A 17,769-nucleotide genomic window follows, 5' to 3' on the forward strand; every position below is an offset into this window, starting at 1 on the left:
AGTAAAAATAATAATAAAAAAGAAGAAGGCACGCATTATTTAGACCACAGTAGGAGAGTGAGGCTGTTAGAGGCGGCAGTGTTGGGGGAGCTGGGCAGGCTGCTGCTGCTGCTGCTGCTGCTGGTTTACAGGTGATCGGTTTATGAAGCAGGCGAACGCCGCGGCCCTCCGTTTCCTGCTTGTGCGCTCTGTGCTTGGGTCCTGCCTGGGAGCCCGTGCAGGGCCGTTCCGGAGACCCCGCGCTGCCTGCACCTCTACCGTCTCGGGTGAGTTTGTTACAATGTAGGATTTTCTCTATAAATCTCAATAACTACTGCAAAGCTGCACCCTCTGCATGCTGCAGCCCGACCCCGAAGCGCAGCCCTACCACCCCCGCACGGCCGAGGTCTTGCATGAGGCGGCGAACGTGTGGATTTTACAGCGAATTCCCAAGCATACCCCCCTGCTCCAGACTATCCCAACACTAACTCAGGTCGCAGCTCCGCTAGGATAAAGATACCAGGCTACGCAGCAGCTCGCGCGGGCTCGCCTAACCCTCGGGCTTTGCCCTCCGTGTTCCGTGCTGTCCTCGCGGACCGGCCGTGCAGCGCTCGCGCTCGCGCTCGGGGGCGAGATGCGGTTCTTGTCAGGTTTATTTGCGCTGCGTCTGAACCTGTTAACGCGGAGCTGCTGCTAGTCGGCTAGCTGGCTACTGCTAACCGGAGCTGCTGCAGAGCGGGGGTCGGGGGGCTCGCGCACACGGAGCGAAATACGCGCTCGACGCGTTTAGCCGAACCCGCGCAGTCCTCCGGACCTCGGCTTCCCGGCTGGAAGCGGCTGCGCGGCGCCGAACCGGGCCCGGAGCGATGAAGTTGTGCTAGCGCGAAGCTAAAGTGGAGCCGCCGTGTCCCGGAGGTCCAGAGCCGCCGTGTCCTCCGCTCAGGTCCCGGTGCTCTCCGGTGGGATGCTGTTAGGTGCGTGGAGGACTGTCCCTGAGCTGGCCTTGTCCTGCCCTCAGCTGCTGGTGCTGGTGGTACTGCTGGTACTGGTACTGGTGTGTGTGTTTTTAAGGGGTTCACTTTTGTACACACTGGAGGATGGGACGGGGTGGAGGAGCCGGGAGACTGCACAGTGACCCGGGAGTCGGAACTTCCTAATTAAAGTGTTCCGCTCGGTGTTGAAGCCTCAGTAAGTTCACCCCGGGCTCCTCCGGGCTCCTCCGGGCTCCTGTGCTGGAGCTGAAGTGCAGGTGAGGGGTGAGGGGTGAGGTTTGGAGAGATGGTGGGAAACCGCGCGTTCCCTCCAGCCCGGCTCCGACCTGCCCTCCCCTCCGAACCGCGGCTCAGATAATGGAGCTCCTACAGGGAGAGCAGGGCCTGTCCGGAGCTCGTTCCTGACACTCACCCTACAACTAAGCCATTATTATTATTATTATTATTATCATTATTATTATTATTGTTATTGTTTAGAGAATTGTTTGTTTTTCATTATTATTATCATTATCTCACTATGTTGAGATGCTATCTCGTTATTATGAGATCTGACTGCTGTGCCATTATTTTGTGAAACTTTCAGGAGAAAGTGAAGTGGTGGGAACGGGCTTCCATATATGTGTGTGTGTGTGTGTGTGTGTGTGTGTGTGTGAGACCGGCTGAACTTTTGTTAGTTATAGTCCTATATCTGGATACCAGCCCTAAACATATAGGAATGTCTTTTGTTGCCCAAAAAATACTTACGAAGAAGTGTGTGTGTGTGTGTGTGTGTGTGTGTGTGTGTGTGTGTGTGTGTGTATAATTTGCACAGCATTAAGAGTTTAAGAGTTTTGTTATGATTGCTGAGAAATCCTCAGTATTCAGTAGATATCCTAATTACATCAGCTGTGCAGAGCTAGTCTCTGGTCTGCTTTGTAGGGTGTTTTGGTCTAAGGAGTTGTTGAAGACGGCTTCTTATTACGGAGGACTCGGACGATTTTGCATAGATTTATTTATTTATTTATTTATTTAGCCTGGTCTTAAATCCTCACCGTAGGTATTTAGCTCAGTGTCAGCTGTGTGTGTGTTTTTTTTTTTTTTAAGGCAGCCTCGACTCGTAAGGCGTGCGAGACTTTGTTGGACATATCTAATACTATTAACATTCGTTAACCCAGTAAAATAATGTGTTATTAAAAATGTAATGGTTTTTAAGAGGAATTAAATGTTTTCTCCTTCGTTCACTTTGTTAAATTTAGCTAAAGTTAAAAATGTAAATCGGCTCAAATATTCATGCAGTCCTTCCAGCTTTAGCTCCAGAGCCGCACTTCTGAAGAGAACCCCGTTTCCGGCTCCTGTTTTCTGTAGGAATCCTGTTGCAACCGTGGCACAATACAGTGCAAAAGAGGCAACCTACACGTAGAGGGACTGTATGATTGATTTTTAATAATTGATTTAAAACATTTTTTTAGTTTTATTTCAAGGCTTGCAATGCTGAATGCCTTTGGGCTGACCTGGTAAACCTGGGTATTATTATAACTTTTTATCTGTTGCTTTATGGTAAGAGCAAAATAGCACAGGGTTCCACTCTAACAGTGGTTGCGTTATTAATCATATTCATGTGGCTTATAATGTTTATAAAGAGTAACGTGGTGTTTGAAATTGCTCAAACTGTTAAAAAATGTTTGCTAATCATTTCTGTGGCTTTTCAGTTGACATGGATGATGAAGATGGCAGGTGCTTGCTAGATGTAATTTGGTAAGTTTCTGGTTCTTCTCACAGCCTGCAAAAACTAGAAAATTGGTCAATTATGGACTGTTGGATATAAATTCAGTGGTATTCATTGATCTGACCCATCTGAATGATTCTGCTTTATTTTGCAGTGACCCACAAGCTCTCAATGACTTTCTTCATGGATCAGAAACACAAGTGAGTACTACATGTTTTGGCAGGTGTCATAAACGGTCGTGACTTAAGATAGAAACACCCCTTTTGAAAAAGCAGCCCTTGGTCATCTCGCGCACACATCGTCAACACGGACACTTGAATGACCCGCTAGCCTAAAAGTTCCCGCTCACCCAGCCCCTCTCCAGGAGGTCGCTTCTGTCTCTTAAATCGTTTGTTCTGCTTATGGGCCTCTTCTGTACACTAAGACAGCACCTCTTAATTTCACCCCTCATTTTCCCTCTTTTGTTAAATCACAAAAACGGCGTACTAATCTAATGTTTCCTGTCTTTTGACTCCTGTTTGACCTACTTAACTGTTCCGTTGCTCACTTGCGCATGTACTTTGTGCTGTGCTTTTTGTGTTCTGGTGGGTCTGGACACTATCTTCACTTTGCTCTTCCTTTGCCTTTCCACCTTTGGTCCTTTGCCCTTCTGCATCTACTCCCTGCCCCTTGTGTCTCCTTGTCTGTGGCGTGGCGGTTTGTCTATCCTATCCGGGGTATGTCTGTCTGTAGCTGGACACTGACGACCTTTTGGATGGCTCGAGTGACCCGTCCAGCTCGTTCTTCTCCAGCGCTGGGGTGAGTAATTTCCCCCATTACCCCCCCACCCTCTCGTCTCCATCCCTTTTATGTAGCATGCATTCTCCGGTCCCGCCCATCAAATCAGATACAAGCATACCAGCGACCATCAGAGGTGAATCAATAAAGCTGTCTGGGCCTCTGGTACGGTGTAGGCCTACCATCTCATAGCCATCCCTACCATTTGTTTCCTGCCCCCCCAACCATCCCACCCCAATTGCGTGATCCAGTGTCCACATGCAAACCTTGGCTTTTCTGTCTCCTCTAGGGACATGTTCCTGAAGTCCAGCCACAGGCTCAGCTATCGACGAGCGAGCCATCTGGGCTGCCCCGAGTCAGCGTCGATTTGGACTTCCTGGAGGACGATGACATCCTTGGAGGCTCACCAGGAGGAGGCGGAGATGGCGGAAGCAATGGTGTTGACTCGAATCACGAACCATGTGACATTCTGCAGCAGAGTCTGGCGGAAGCCAACATCACAGAACAGAGCCTTCAAGAAGCGGAAGCCGAGCTCGATCTTAGCTCTTTTGGGCTAACCAATCTGACACAGGTGGTCCAACCATTGCCTGATGCCAGTAGTTTGCCTGGGGTGGGCATTGGAGGAGCTGCACAGATCTTTCCCGGCCAAGGTTCCACTACCACTCCTTCCACCGCGCCCACGGACATGCTGGGCTCCGTCCTGGCTCACCCCGGCCTGCAGATTCAGCAACAGGTTATGAACAAGGCCATCAGTGTCCAGCCGTTCATGCAGCAAGTCGGACTTGGAAATGTGACCCTTCAACCCATTTCAAGCCTTCAGGCTTTACCCAATGGAAGCCAGTCAGGACATTTGGGCATTGGACAGATTCAAGTCGTGGGACAACCCACTGTAATGACCATCAACCCATCTGGGCAGCAGATCCTGACTAAAACCATGGGTAGCTATCAGCTGCACCAACCTGGGCCCGATGCTGCAAGTGCTGGAGCCCAGGCTGGTCTCGGAGGTTCTGTGCTGAGCTCTGGAGGGGGGCTTTTGATTCAGGGAGGCAAGGCCACTCTAGGGTCCCCTTCTTTGAATGGCCCGGCTGTTTGTGTCAGCACCACAAATGCCAACAGCAGTGGTACCACAATGGCCACCCCGAGTGGCATAGTGGGATTCAGTAGTGCTGCTCTAAGCGCAGGGCTCGGACCTCAAACCCAACCTCAGACCCAGAGCCAAATTATGCCGAATGTCATCATCCAGCGAACACCAACTCCGATACAGCCCAAACCTCCACAAGGTGGCACCATACAACCCAAACTCTTTAAACAGCAGCCACAGCCACAGCAGCAACTTCCAGCCCAACATGCGTTGCAGAACGAGGCCAATAAGACCATTGGAGTGCAGCAAGTTCCAGTATCTGCTGCTCAGAACGTAGCCTTCCTGACTGGCAAGCCAGGTTCAAATGTTGTGTTGAGTACACAGGCCACCACGCAGGGGGCGCAATTTCCCCAAGCTCTGTTTAAGCAACAGGGTGCTCCTGCATCAGGCAAACCCCTTAGTGTTCACCTGCTAAATCAACAGGGCAGCATTGTCATTCCTTCTCAGGCTGTCCTACAAGGTCAGAACCATCAGTTTCTTCTCCCAGGGCTTCAGGCTGGCGGTCAGATCTTGACTCAGCACCCTGGGGGTCACATTATCACCAGTTCGGGACCAAGTGGACAGATAATTGCTGCCAATCAAATTTTAACAGCCAATCAGAACATCAATCTTGGCCAGGTTTTGGCCTCACAGGGTCATCCGGGTGCTGCCCACATTCTTTCTGGGCCCATCCAGCTCCAGTCTGGTCAGATGGGCCATCCCACGCTGTTCCAGATGCCCGTCTCCCTAGCCCAGACTCAGAATCAAGCGCATCCAGTCACAGGACACGTTCAGACGGTTATACAGGGCATGCCTATACAGAATTCCCTGTCAATCGAGGGACTGAGCCCAGCGGTCAGTTTGCAGCCAACCCTTCAACAGCAGACTACCGGCATTCCCACCAACAGCAGCACTGGCGCAGCAGCCATGGCACAGTGCCAGCCGGGAGAGAGCATCACCGTGCTGGGTAGCTCAACTGAGCAAGCTGCTCAACCCCAAACCCAACCCCAAACCTCCATCCTGACTGTACAGACGGCTCCATCCGTTTCAGCACCTGCCTCGGCTCCCTCTTCTACAGCTCCATCTTGTGTGGTGGTTACATCTGCGCCCTCCGTGACCACTGTGGGTTTGGGCCACCAGGCCCAGCACAGTCCAGGAAAGGTGTTGTTCACGCAGCCAGGCTCCAGCATGATCCTCGGCCAGGAGCCCATGCAGATGTTCCTGCAGCAGGTCAGTGTGTTTCTCTATTTATTTATTTTCATTTTTTGTGCGGCGTGTAAACTTTGTTCATTAGCTGGGAAACTAACAATGTTTGGAGCATGAAATCCCCAAACGGACCTTTGATCAGGGCCATGTCCAGGGGTCAGATAATGCAGAATGGTGCATCCAGTGCAGGAAGCTCTGTCCTGCTTTGGGTCTGTGTGACCATTCTTTTTACGATGTAGAGCCCTGCTGAACGTGTTCCAGTTTGGATTACTGTTGTACCTCTCCCTCCCTCCCTCCCTCCCTCCTTCCCTGAACTGACAAATGTGCTCGTGTCAGGACCAGCAGCACCAAGCAGGGAAAGACCCACCTGCCTCTGTGGGCGTACCTGCGTCTGTTATCGTCAGCGGCGGCAGCTCTGGTCCCGCCCCTACAGGCCATGACAACCCGTTAGCCGAAACTCGCCCGGGGCAGAGTCCGAGCCCCTCCCTCGGCCCCGCTCACATGGCAGCATTGGTTAACAAGGTAGATGAGCTTGTGCTCCACACTAAGCCCCACCCACTTGTTGCTGGCACCGTTACATACCGGAACACCCTGTCTCCTAGCCGAGCTGTACCCTACCCTCCCACACTCGCACACACTTGACCTTCCTATCTGCCACGCCTTTCTGCTCAACATCAAGTCCCCTTTCAGTCGCTGTGTCCCCCTCCTGCATGCTGGCATTGTTTTCATCATCTTCAGTTTCGTTGCCTCTCCTCACATCTGTGCTCATGCCCTTTGGGTTACTTGGGTTAAGTGGGAGGACGACGACGCTGCTGGGGCGTTTATCTTTTCGTATATAGCGTGCTTTTTCACCTGGTTTGTGCTTGTTGGAGCCTCCCCTATTCTTTGATACACAGGATTTTACATTTTGGCAAATTAACTCATGTTTGACCTGCAAATTATGTTAGAACACCTGCGGAGTGAATGAGCCGCTTTCACAGGTATTTGAAATTCTCTCAAACACTCAGGAAAAGATTTATAAAGATGTGCTCAATCATTATGATTTTTTTGGATGCAGTTATATTGTGGAAGATAAAAGGGGTGTAGCGGTATACACAGTTAGGTTCTCACCACGGTTTGGACTTCGGTACAGTGGAGGGCAAAGCAAATACATACACACGCTGACGCACTGTCCTCGTCCAGTCCACCACAACTTTGGGTTGAAATATAATGGAAACTAAAGTACTTACTTTATTTTCAGTGGTTTCACTTGTACACAGAACAATGAGTTAGAGATATATAAGATATATAATATAATTAGAAATAAATATAAATTAGAATAATTAGAGAGGGCTGTATATTGGCAAGAACCTGTTGACACGATGCGAATCACGATACAGATATTACGATTCAGTATATTGATGATGCCATTTTCTATTTTACATTCATATCTTAGGAAAACTATGAAAACATACCATCATATTCATAAAATCTGAGTTTAAAATTAAAGTAGCCTTGTTAGATGTGGAGTACTGAATATACACACTCTGATATATCCGTTTTCTTACTCTCCATAGCTGTCCTTATAAATCCACTGTAATTCCCTCAGTGCCGTACTGATCCAGACTGCTAATGGTCAACAGCTTCAGTTTTCTGGGTGAAACTTGGTTCCACCCTGCGTTCGTCAGTCTTCATCCACATTGTGGACACTTTGTCTATAGCTTCCTGCTTACCACGTTGTCTCCATCTGACTGTAAGCACCGAACTACGATGCCCAAACCGCAGTTGGTTCTGGTAGGACACATAAAAAAGATCAGACGCTGGACTAATATCAAATCAGAATTTTATGGTATATAAATATTGCACTGCACTTGTTTAAAATATATTAATTTATATTAAAATATATTAATTAAGTTGTGCTACTCCAGGTAGTCTCAGTATTCTAGATGTTTCTGTATTGGGCTCAGCAGATAAATATTGGATTTCTGCTGCGCTTACCTAATGATTTTGGGCTAGAGGGGTTTAAAGCTTTACTTTTAGGAGGAGCTGGGGATGGGATGGAGTGCTGATCATCCAACATCCTGATCTCATTAACAGCTGAATGCAATCAAATTCTCACAGCAAAGATTCTCCAGAATCTAGTAGAAAGTCTTCTTCTCTGGACAGTAGAGACAGTTACTCCAACAGAAGCAGGGTCAACTCTTAAATCCCCTTAATTTCAGAAGAATCTGTGAATGAGCACATGTCCCAATACTTTTGTCCAAAGTGTACATGTAAGAGTTTATAATTCATGATCATATTTTTTAATTTATTGAAGTTGTGGCAGATCTTTCAAAGGATAACCCAGTTTGTGTGTGAACATGGATTAAAGACATAATTAACAAATGATACATGAGTTTGTTTACCAGAACCCCCCAAAAACCCAATAACCCAGTTCAATATTGATTTATTTATTTATTTATTTTTATTCAGACTGCTAGTTAGCTCTCCTCCAGTCATATGGATGTTGGTGTGTGTGTAATACTAACCAGTCTGCATGCTTTGATTATGTTCTCAATCTGCCAACATGGAGAATTTGCATGAAACAGGATATAAGGGTAGATTGAGAACCCCCCCCCCCCCCCAAACACACACACACACACACACACACACACACACACACACACACACACACACACACACACACACACACTTCAGTCAGTGTGAATGAGTGAATGTCCAGCTGAATCTTTCACTGCTTGGTGTCAGTGTGGGGTGCACATCTCCTCCCATAGTAATCCATCTAATTCACTCATCTTCATTTACACGCTTAAGCTTTCCTTTTTTTTTTTTTTATTTTACTCCAATGAAACCCTACTTCCTACCCCTCAAAAGACGACCTCCCCCCTTCCTCAAGATCATGTTTGAGGCTTAGAGCCTCTCTCCTTGCTTTGCTGCCTCCAGTGGATAACTTTGTCCCTCTTGGTTTATGGTTCGATCTTTGTGATCTAAAATGTGACCCCGCCCCCGCTCCCACCACCGCCACATTCCCCCACCTCCCTCCCCAGTGAAGATCTTGTTGTTTTTAATCATACTTCCTATTTAAAATGTCTCTTGTACAGTTAAATGTTCTGTGCAATGGAGACATTTTTCTTTCTCTGTTTGCCTGGTTTGTAGCTGGTTTTCAAGCTTTTTAAAATGTTGACTGTCACTTCTGCTTGCTGTCCGATTATTGCTGCTTATTTTTGTATATTGCTGCAGCCCCCCCTACCCCCTAAAAAAAAGAATGACATGCAATCCTTGATGTAAATAAAAAAAAAATAATCCAAAAATTGAACTGAAAGCACAGTGATGACGTTCTCAAGTAACCTGTTGTACGTCTTGCCTCCTGATCTCCAGGTTCCATCCGTGGCGCATCAGCAGGCTCTAAAAATCCAAAGCGCCTCCCCCTCTCAGTCCGGGCCCTCTAACAGCGCGACACCGACTTTGTCCGACAGCCCGCAACCCTCACAGGCTTCTCCTCTCACACTGGGCCAACAGATCCAGTCTCCTCACCCTCCTCCACAGTCCCGACCTCCCTCTCAGCCCCAGGCACAGCCACCTTCTCAGTCCCAGACACCCACTCGCGCATGCACGCCTTCCTCTCTACCTCCGCTCTTCATAATACACAATCAGATAGGGGGCTCTCCACAGGCGCCTCAGCTAGCTGCACAGTCTGCTCAGCCACAGCCTCAGCAGATCCAAGTACAGCTTCCCCAGGTTCTGCCCCAGCCAATCCCCCAGCCTGTGGTTCTCCAACAGGAGCAGCCACCTTCCTCCTCTTGCTCCCCGAAGCCTCCGCAGGCACCTCCCGCCTTTCAGTTTGCAACACCGACGGTAAGCACCCCCGCTGGGGCAGTGTTGAAACAGCAGGTCGCAGTGCCGGGTCTGAATGCCGAACAGCAGCATCATTTACAGCTGATTAATGCCCAGCTACAAACCATGTCCGCCATCGCCCAGCCCTCGCCACAACAGAAGCAGCTGTTGGAAAAGCTCCACCAGGTAAGCCTCTTGTCAAAACTTACTGCACCTAAAGTTTCCCGTATTGCAGGTAGGATCTGGTGCACAGGTAATTGCCAGTTAAGGGCCAGAGTGCGTACGGAGATGCTCCCCACGTTCTTTGGTTCGGTAAAGTGAGCGGCTCATTGTTGAACGTAGTATCGTGGAGATGTGTGGGTTTTTTTGGGGGGATTTCTTGTGTGGTTCGTGTTTGAGGGTGAGCACTGGGAGTCAAACCTTTCAGGACTCCAATCAGTAGTTCCACTCAAGTACTGGCCATATAGGAGGCGTTTCACTCATAGGGTTAGAGTAATAGAATTATTACGGGTGTTTGTCCCTGCCCAAATCAAGCTGATAAGCACTGTCCTGCCTGAGGTGTATCCAAACTAGAGCTGGATGATATGGAAATAATGTACATCACGATATTTAAAGACATTTTTTGTTAATGATTTTTATTTATCACAATATTTCGTCACGTAGACCAAATGCACCAACAGCATAATTAAAAAAAAAAAAACTGCCATCTAAATACTCGCCCATACTGAGTACTGTGATGAAACATGCACAATGCACTCATAAAAGCATAAAATAAAATGAATTTATCCCGGTATGATCAAATATTGTCCCCATTTCCCAGCACTAATCCAAACATTAAAGCATGTTAAATGAAAGGTAAAATAATGCAAATGGCGCTCTGCATTCTAGAGGGTAACCTTACTCAACAGCCACAGCGATGTGCTAGTTAGTTTGTTCTATGTTGAGCTGTATAGGGTTGCAACCAGTATGATCACAGTATATAGCATTTCTTAGTTCTTGTCGTCGTTGTATTTGACCCTTAAAGGAAGGAAAATGTGGACTACAGTTACCATAGCAAACTCCACAATTCCCACAATACCATGCAAATCCATCAGTTGAACAGCTTGACATTTCCGGGTGGCATGTGCACCTGTGAAATGACTGTATTTAACCTAATAACAGGTACCGTCCTTTTCAGGGGGTATTCCTGCTTTGTGTCTCCATAATTCTGGGTAGGCTCTGGACTTACTCTGACCAGGAAGAAGCAAATGGATTTGATGTTAGGATGTTTAATAACTGTGAGAAACCCAACATATTATATGCAGAGCTTGTTGTTGTCTATAAATCAAAAAGTCACTTCCATCAGTCGTTTGAAAATCCTTTAATACTGGCTATGACCAGTATAAGCCCAGTATGATGGTCAGACTGCTGGCCCATTAGATCCCATGCACGAGTCCGCTGACTAGCGTGTATACGATTCGATGTTGGTGTGTACCACTATAAGTAATCAACTTTGTGTGTGACTTTTTGTTAGTGAGTCCTTGGGTGTCTTTATTATAATAAGAATTATTATTATTATTATTATAATAATCATGATTAACCACTTGATGTAATAGGAAGGTCACACTGCTCAACTGAACATTGACCTATCTGACTAATGGGCTCTTCAAGGTCCAGCTCTTTCTTGAAGCAGTTTATTTTAAACGGTTAACGGTCTTGAGTTGCAGCTCTTTGTTTGTTATAATATGTGAATGTACACCGCTGACCGCTGTCTCTCATTCTGACGTCAGCAAGTCACTGCTGTGTCCTGTCATTCCTGACTAAGAGGAGTATGAACAGGAGAATATCTGCTGCTCAGTCAGCTTTCCTCATGTGAGAATACAAAGCCTGAGACCAGTGTGCTTCTGTGTTTCATTCAGGTTCAGCAGAACATCCTGCTACAGGCCAAACAACAGGCCCAGGCTCAAGCTCAAGCCCATGCCCAGGCCCAGGCCCAAGCCCATGCTCAAGCCCAGGCCCAAGCTCAAGCCCATGCTCATGCTCAAGCCCAGGCCCAAGCTCAAGCTCAGGCACAGGCACAGGCTCAGACCCAAGCTCAAGCTCAGCCGCAAGGCACAAGTCAGTTCAGCAAACTACCTGAGCAGCCTACAGCACAAGTGGTGACGTCGTCAGCCGGTCCTGTGGTCAGTGGATCAGTCCCATCTGTCCTGCAGCAGAAATCCGTGCTCGTCAAGTCCTCCGCTACAGGTAGGCTCTTGGCTTGTCACCTTGCAAGAATTTTCTCTTCCCTTTTGTTTGCTTGTCCTTAACGGCTTTCTTGTTTCCTCCGCAGGTTCAAATGACATACAGGTTCTTGCTGGAGCTCCAGGGCCTACTGGGGTTACGGTCAACCAGGGAATAGCCCCCCCAAACCTCGCCCAGGCTGTTCAGGTATTCAAGTCTTCAAGTCATACACTTTTGCTGGTTGATGCATGATTACATGTCGTTCAATAACATTATTTTTAAAGATGATTGTGGTTTTATGTTCTTGTACTTTAATATTCTTTCCACTGCAGGCAAAGACAGGGGTCATAAGTGGAGTTGGAGGGCTCACGTTAGGTAAACCAGGGTTACAGATTCAGGTTCTGAGCAGCGGACTCTCGCAGATGCCTGCACCACAGCCTCCTGCTCCTGTTCAAACTCAGGTAAGCTCTGTTGCTGTAGGGATGTAACCGTTCACCTTTTCCTTTTTCAGTTTGTTCGAGCATCCAACAGTATTTTATGATGGTGCTCCAGCTGTGAGCCCTTAAATTCCTGAGCTAATATGGTTAAAAGAAGTGTGCCTTTCCTCGTTGCTCTTGATTTTGAGAAGATGGTCTGGTGCTGTCTGGCTTCGTGGCCTTGCTTGTTTAATTTGATCACACTTAACACCCTATAATCTGTACTAGTGAGCACGCCATTTCCTACAGTCTCTTAAATGTGTCGGTCAGGACCAGTCCGTATTGGTTTGAGGCTCATGGAGAACTATACAGTAGGATACACTACTACACCACTGCAGTTTTACCATGTCTTTACAGTGTAGTAGATGTGTATTGTTGCGGTCACCCTGAAAGCTTGTGTTGTCAAAATGGCAGCTTTTATAAAAGTAAAAATATAATATAAAATTTGATTCTATGCCGTCAATTTGGAGCATTTCTATTGCTCCATCATGAAATTCTGATACAATAGGAATTGGATTTCCAAAAACAAAAACAGGACAAATGTTTTTTGTGCAACAATGACAGTGAATGTATGTATTTTTATTAAAACCTTTATTTGAATGATCTTCCACAGACTACAGCTTTAAAAAGGCCTTTCAGTATGGAGCCAAGCAAAGAGGCTCGGTAAGTACTGTTTTAAAGGTGCAGATTGCTGTCTGCCTTTTTGTTTTCCCCCCTTGTCTTACAAATATAGTACAGTAGTAACACTTGTCTGGATTATGTGCTAATGGCCATGGGTGTGTCTGTGTGTTTGTAGAATGCTGGAACAGCTGAGGAAGCTTCAGGGTTCTGTATTGCACCCAGACTACAGCTCACCTTTCCGTTCTTTTGAGGACACTTTGCACCGTCTGCTGCCCTATCACCTGTACCAAGGCATGGCTCCCTCCTCTCAAGACTACCGCAGAGGTAACTGCCCTATACCTGTTTAAATGTCTATGAATTATCAGGCTAACCGGTTCACTTGGGGAGCTCGCTGACTGGTTCTGCGTCGTGTCCTTGCATTTAGCACTGTTTGTGTAACACTTGCTCTCTGCCTCTCTGCCCAGTGGATGACGAGTTTCAAAACGTCTCATGCCAACTTCTGAAGCGAACGCAAGCTATGCTGGACAAATACCGTCACCTACTATTTGAAGAATCAAGGGTATGAGCGCACACAAGGCTTCTCGTCTGTTCCACTATAGACTGTCCTAGTGCTGATGTGTTACTGGTGCTCTTTTGTTGGTTGCTCTAAACAGAGGCTGGGCCCTTCTGCTGAGATGGTGATGATTGATCGGATGTTCATCCAGGAAGAGAAGATTGCGCTGAACCAGGACAGGATACTGGCTAAAGAAAAACCAGGTACACAGCCGGTTTATAGTGTATGAGAATTCAGAGTTCAGTATATAGGGGAAGGCGGGCTGGTGTCAGACTTTCTTAACCCATTTAAGATCATCAGTGCATGTAAGGGAGTCTCAGTGGAGTGCTAAATATACACTGCTTTGGCCTTCAAGAACTGGTGAAGGATATGGCCAAATTGGCATGGTGGTTTATGTTTGTATAGTGGCATGCAGCAGCTCGCATGGCAAATGTCCGGCGTCGATCAACACAGACTGAGAGAGCAATCCTCAAAGCCTCAGTGAAGAATACTGTGAGTGTTTTTAATTACTGATGATCTTTTAATTCCTGCGATGTCAATCTTTCTCTGCAGAAGAGTTTGTGGCAAACTCCTGTTTGCTGAGCAGAAGTGCTGACAGTGCTGCGAGGCCTCCGGCAGTGGAGCTGAGCTCTGTCCGAACAGGGCCATCCGCTCCAGCGGCGGCCCCTGTACCTGCCACCCCGTCTCCAGCTCCTCCCTCAGTCACTGCTACTCCCACTGCTGCCCCCACACCTGCCCCTACTGCCGCTCCCACAGCTGCCACCTCTCCCCCTTCTTTCCCTCCTACCAAGCTAGTGATCAAACAAGGAGGAGGGGGAGCGCTGGTATCCTGGTCCACCAGCTGCTCCCCCACGCCTGTGCCAGTGGTGCGGCCCAACGCCGAGCCCGCAGCACAGAGCTCGGAGCGCTCTTTCGGCCGCTCCTCGTCCTCCGCGCGTTCTGCCGACGATGACGACGACGCACTCCCGCAGCGGACCAGCAAGCCTCCTATGAAGACCTATGAGGCACGACAACGAATTGGCTTGAAACTGAAGATAAAGCAGGAGGCAGGGTTCAGCAAAGTGGTTCACAACACTGCCTTAGACCCTGTTCATTCACAGACCCAGCACACCCCGCAACCACAGACCGCTGAGCCACCCTCCAAAACCAGACCCCCTGTAACACAAACGGCAACGGTCATTAGGACTCCACCCCCCACTTGTAACCCCACTTCCTCCACCACTTTCAGTGCAGTGACCACACATGCAAGCTCTACCCCCAGCAGCACAGCTTCCTCCTCCGCTGCCCCTACTTCCTCTGGATCTCACTCATGGTCGTCATCCTCCTCTTCCACCTCTTCTGCCCAGATGAACGGCACTCTGGAGCACCATGAAGTGGGCGGGGTCAAACGGAACCCTACCTCCACAACGACGCCTCAGGCGACCACCTGCCGTCTCCCATTGCGCAAAACCTACCGCGAGAACATCAGCCCTCGTCACCGACCAGGAGTACCAGGTGGCGGTGATATAATGCCCATACCACAGCCGGCACCCGCAGGGCCCCTCACCTCTTCTCCTCAACCAGAGCGGACGGTGATCGCCAGCGTGAAGCTGGAGCGGCAGGGTGGCAGCGGGCCCGCTCACCCCCACGCCGACCCTGGCTCACAAGGCCTGATGGCAGTAGAGGACGAGTTCTTTCGTGGCATCAAAAATGCTTATCACCACCACCACCACCAACAGCAGCAGCAGCAGTTCTCTGACAAAGAGGATGAGGGGGACAGCGGGACTCGCATGGGCAGGATAAAAGGCTTGGTGAGTAAAAACAGAGAGCGGACACTGGGGACATTTCAGATGGACCAGCATGCACCAGGCCCTCCGTCTCCAGGAGAATCGTCCTGCACGAGAGACTCATCGTCACTTCCTGCTAAGCGGTGTAAATCGGACTCCCCAGACATGGACAACGCCAGCTTCTCGAGCGGCAGTCCCCCACCGGACGACTCGCTCAACGAACACCTGCAGTGTGCCATAGACAGCATACTGAACCTGCAGCAGGGCCCGCCGGGCAGGGGAGCCATGGGCAGGGTCCATGCCGCGAACCTAACGAACCAGCACCAAACCCACCACCGCCAGGGCACATCGTCGTCTTCATCATCGTCCACATACAGACACTCTGTCTCTTCCTCTTCATCTCCATCTTCATCTTCCATGTCCCAGCACCCACAGGTAGGGGGCAGAGGGCAGAATGGAAGTCTGGTGTCACAGACGCACAGTAGATAACAGCCCCTGTAGTGGATAGACGCTGAATGACTGTAAGGTGGAAGGGGTCTTGGAGGAAGGGGGATGTGAAATGGAGAGTCTCTTTCCTCTGTTCAGCTGTGTTTGCCTTGTTTGTCTATGGGTGGAGACTGAAGAATAACATTCTCTTGGTTTACATATGGCCCTGTAAGTGTACTTTGTGAAAGGATGAAGTGCACTTTTACATGTGTTTTTTTTTTTTTTTTGTTGTTGTTTTTTTGTGTTCTCGGGTGGGAAGCTTCAGGCCAGTTCCTAATCAGCGCATTGTTGACAGGGGTTCACTTTTTCTTTTCTTATAAAAATGCATTATTAATGACATAGTGAGGCAAGATGAGTCAAGCAGTTGTCCATTTGATTTATGTACTTTAAAAACAACAATAATAATAATAATTGGTCTGATTTATGGTCCCTGATGAATTTACGTGATAACCCTAGCTTTCTGTCTTCAGTGTATGTTTATCTTTGGTGATGTGTTTTATCATATCAAATGGACTGACTTACCTGCGGTGTAATTCTTTGATCTTGGGATTGGATATCTTTTGTCCACTAGAGAGCGACAATTGATCATCCCTCTTCAGCACAAAGTGAGCGAATTACGACTATATACTGAATTGGCCTCGAAAGGTTTGTGTAACGTTTCCCTTAGCAAGACTTGCGTTGGAAAACATCCATAGGAGCAAGTTTTGTGCAACCTCTCATTTCTGGTCTATTGAACGGTGATGTTGACACACATTCACAAAACTGAAGGAAGTAACAGAGCTGTTGACCTAAAATCGTGTCACCATCTGGAGCACATTTTACAGAACACACCTGTGCAGGGATTTTTTTTGTTTTGTTTAGGGGTGGGGGCGGGAGGTTCCTATGAGAACCTCAGAATTACCTCGAAAGTTTTCCCAAGCAACTTTAACGTGTGACCTCCAAGAAGGTTTGAAGGCAAATCCAGGGTTACCCATCGTTGTTCTCGAAGATCTACCTTCCTGGAGGGGTTACTTACATCCGTCACATCTGGCTGAAACGCTCAGATGCACCTAAAGAGCTTATTTAGCTTAGTCAGACATCAGATCACTTCAGGCCGTAAACTTGGTGGGAGGGGGCGTCTCTAGGAGCGCTGCTGTGTGCGCGCGCCTCAGGGCTCATCACACATTTTATGGAAATTGATGATTTTCGTGGTTCTCAGTCCTAGTCTTGGGGAGCCCAAGCCCTCCACACCTGAGCAGAAAGAGGCAAAATCCATTTTGTGGGATCTCCGAGCCTAGGACCTGAGAAACGCCTGTTTCAGTCAGTATTTTCTGTCTGTGAGCTGTTTGCTAGCTCTAAGCTCGATCTCAGACATTTGAGGCCCTGAAGTCACCCTCCTAATTTATTCCTATTTATTTTCTTTCGTACACACACTTAAGACTCCTTCGAAACCCTTTTGGACAATTCAAAAGCAAACACAGCTTAAGCAATGACCTGGAAAATGAACAATAATAATGTAAAGGAAAAAATAGAACTGTAAGAATTTGAAGTATAGTACTACAAATTAATTTTGTATTGTATTTATTGTGTATAATGACACTTTTTAAAAAGAACTGTACATTTAGTAAAACTGTAAATTAAACCTTGCTTCTTTTATGAAAGAATCACCTTTTTGCCTGTGTGTTGCCATTTCCAAACATGCCGTGAGGGCTGAGGACCTTTTCATTTGGGTGTCCGTTATAAGAAGTCCCTTGCACTTCCCTTCCTGACCACTAGGTGGTGACTTTTAGCTAAAAGAAGACATGCCTGAGGTCAGGCAGTGTGAAAGAGGGTGGGTACGGGGGGTGGGTACGGGGGTGGGCCCAGCTCTGGGCCCAGCTCTGGGCCCAGCTCTGGGCCCAGCTCTGGGCCCAGCTCAGAAGTAAAGGAAAAAGTGCATGTACAGTTAGCTGGGGCGGAGGGGGGGGTATTTCACAAAGTAAGGCTTTCTCACTTGGGCAGCCCACTCCAGCCAAAAGTCCAGATATATTTTGGGTCCTCCTCTCTGTGAAATACTGCCCCTGCCCCAGCATGGCTGCATCATGTGCCGCTCTG

At 48.1% G+C, this 17,769-nt stretch overlaps 1 protein-coding gene across 3 annotated transcripts; it reads left to right on the plus strand.

Moving 5' to 3' along the window:
• Positions 1-228: 228 nt before the first annotated feature.
• bicra (BRD4 interacting chromatin remodeling complex associated protein) lies at positions 229-17,339 on the plus strand. 3 transcript variants are annotated; one of them, XM_072694983.1, is made up of 15 exons: positions 229-266; positions 2,660-2,705; positions 2,831-2,876; positions 3,409-3,474; positions 3,743-5,803; positions 6,116-6,301; positions 9,137-9,778; positions 11,491-11,818; positions 11,904-12,001; positions 12,127-12,255; positions 12,884-12,933; positions 13,067-13,215; positions 13,356-13,450; positions 13,545-13,647; positions 13,997-17,339. In XM_072694983.1, exons 2-15 carry the CDS (start codon positions 2,665-2,667, stop codon positions 15,697-15,699), a joined length of 5,697 nt encoding a protein of 1,898 aa, XP_072551084.1. In that variant the 5' UTR covers positions 229-266; positions 2,660-2,664; the 3' UTR covers positions 15,700-17,339. The 3 variants fall into 3 exon arrangements, with proteins under 3 accessions (XP_072551084.1, XP_072551086.1, XP_072551085.1); XM_072694985.1 differs by lacking the exon at positions 6,116-6,301; XM_072694984.1 differs by lacking the exon at positions 3,409-3,474.
• Positions 17,340-17,769: the final 430 nt, after the last annotated feature.

Source organism: Salminus brasiliensis, chromosome 13, assembly GCF_030463535.1.
Source record: "Salminus brasiliensis chromosome 13, fSalBra1.hap2, whole genome shotgun sequence".
In the NCBI taxonomy this organism is placed as follows: domain Eukaryota; kingdom Metazoa; phylum Chordata; class Actinopteri; order Characiformes; family Bryconidae; genus Salminus; species Salminus brasiliensis.

Coding starts and splice junctions, on each gene's coding strand:
- bicra (XM_072694983.1), top strand. CDS start 2,665: ATGGATGATGAAGATGGCAGGTGCTTGCTAGATGTAATTTG. Junction 2,877..3,408: donor TTCATGGATCAGAAACACAA/GTGAGTACTACA, acceptor GTCTGTCTGTAG/CTGGACACTGACGACCTTTT. Junction 5,804..6,115: donor TGCAGATGTTCCTGCAGCAG/GTCAGTGTGTTT, acceptor TGCTCGTGTCAG/GACCAGCAGCACCAAGCAGG.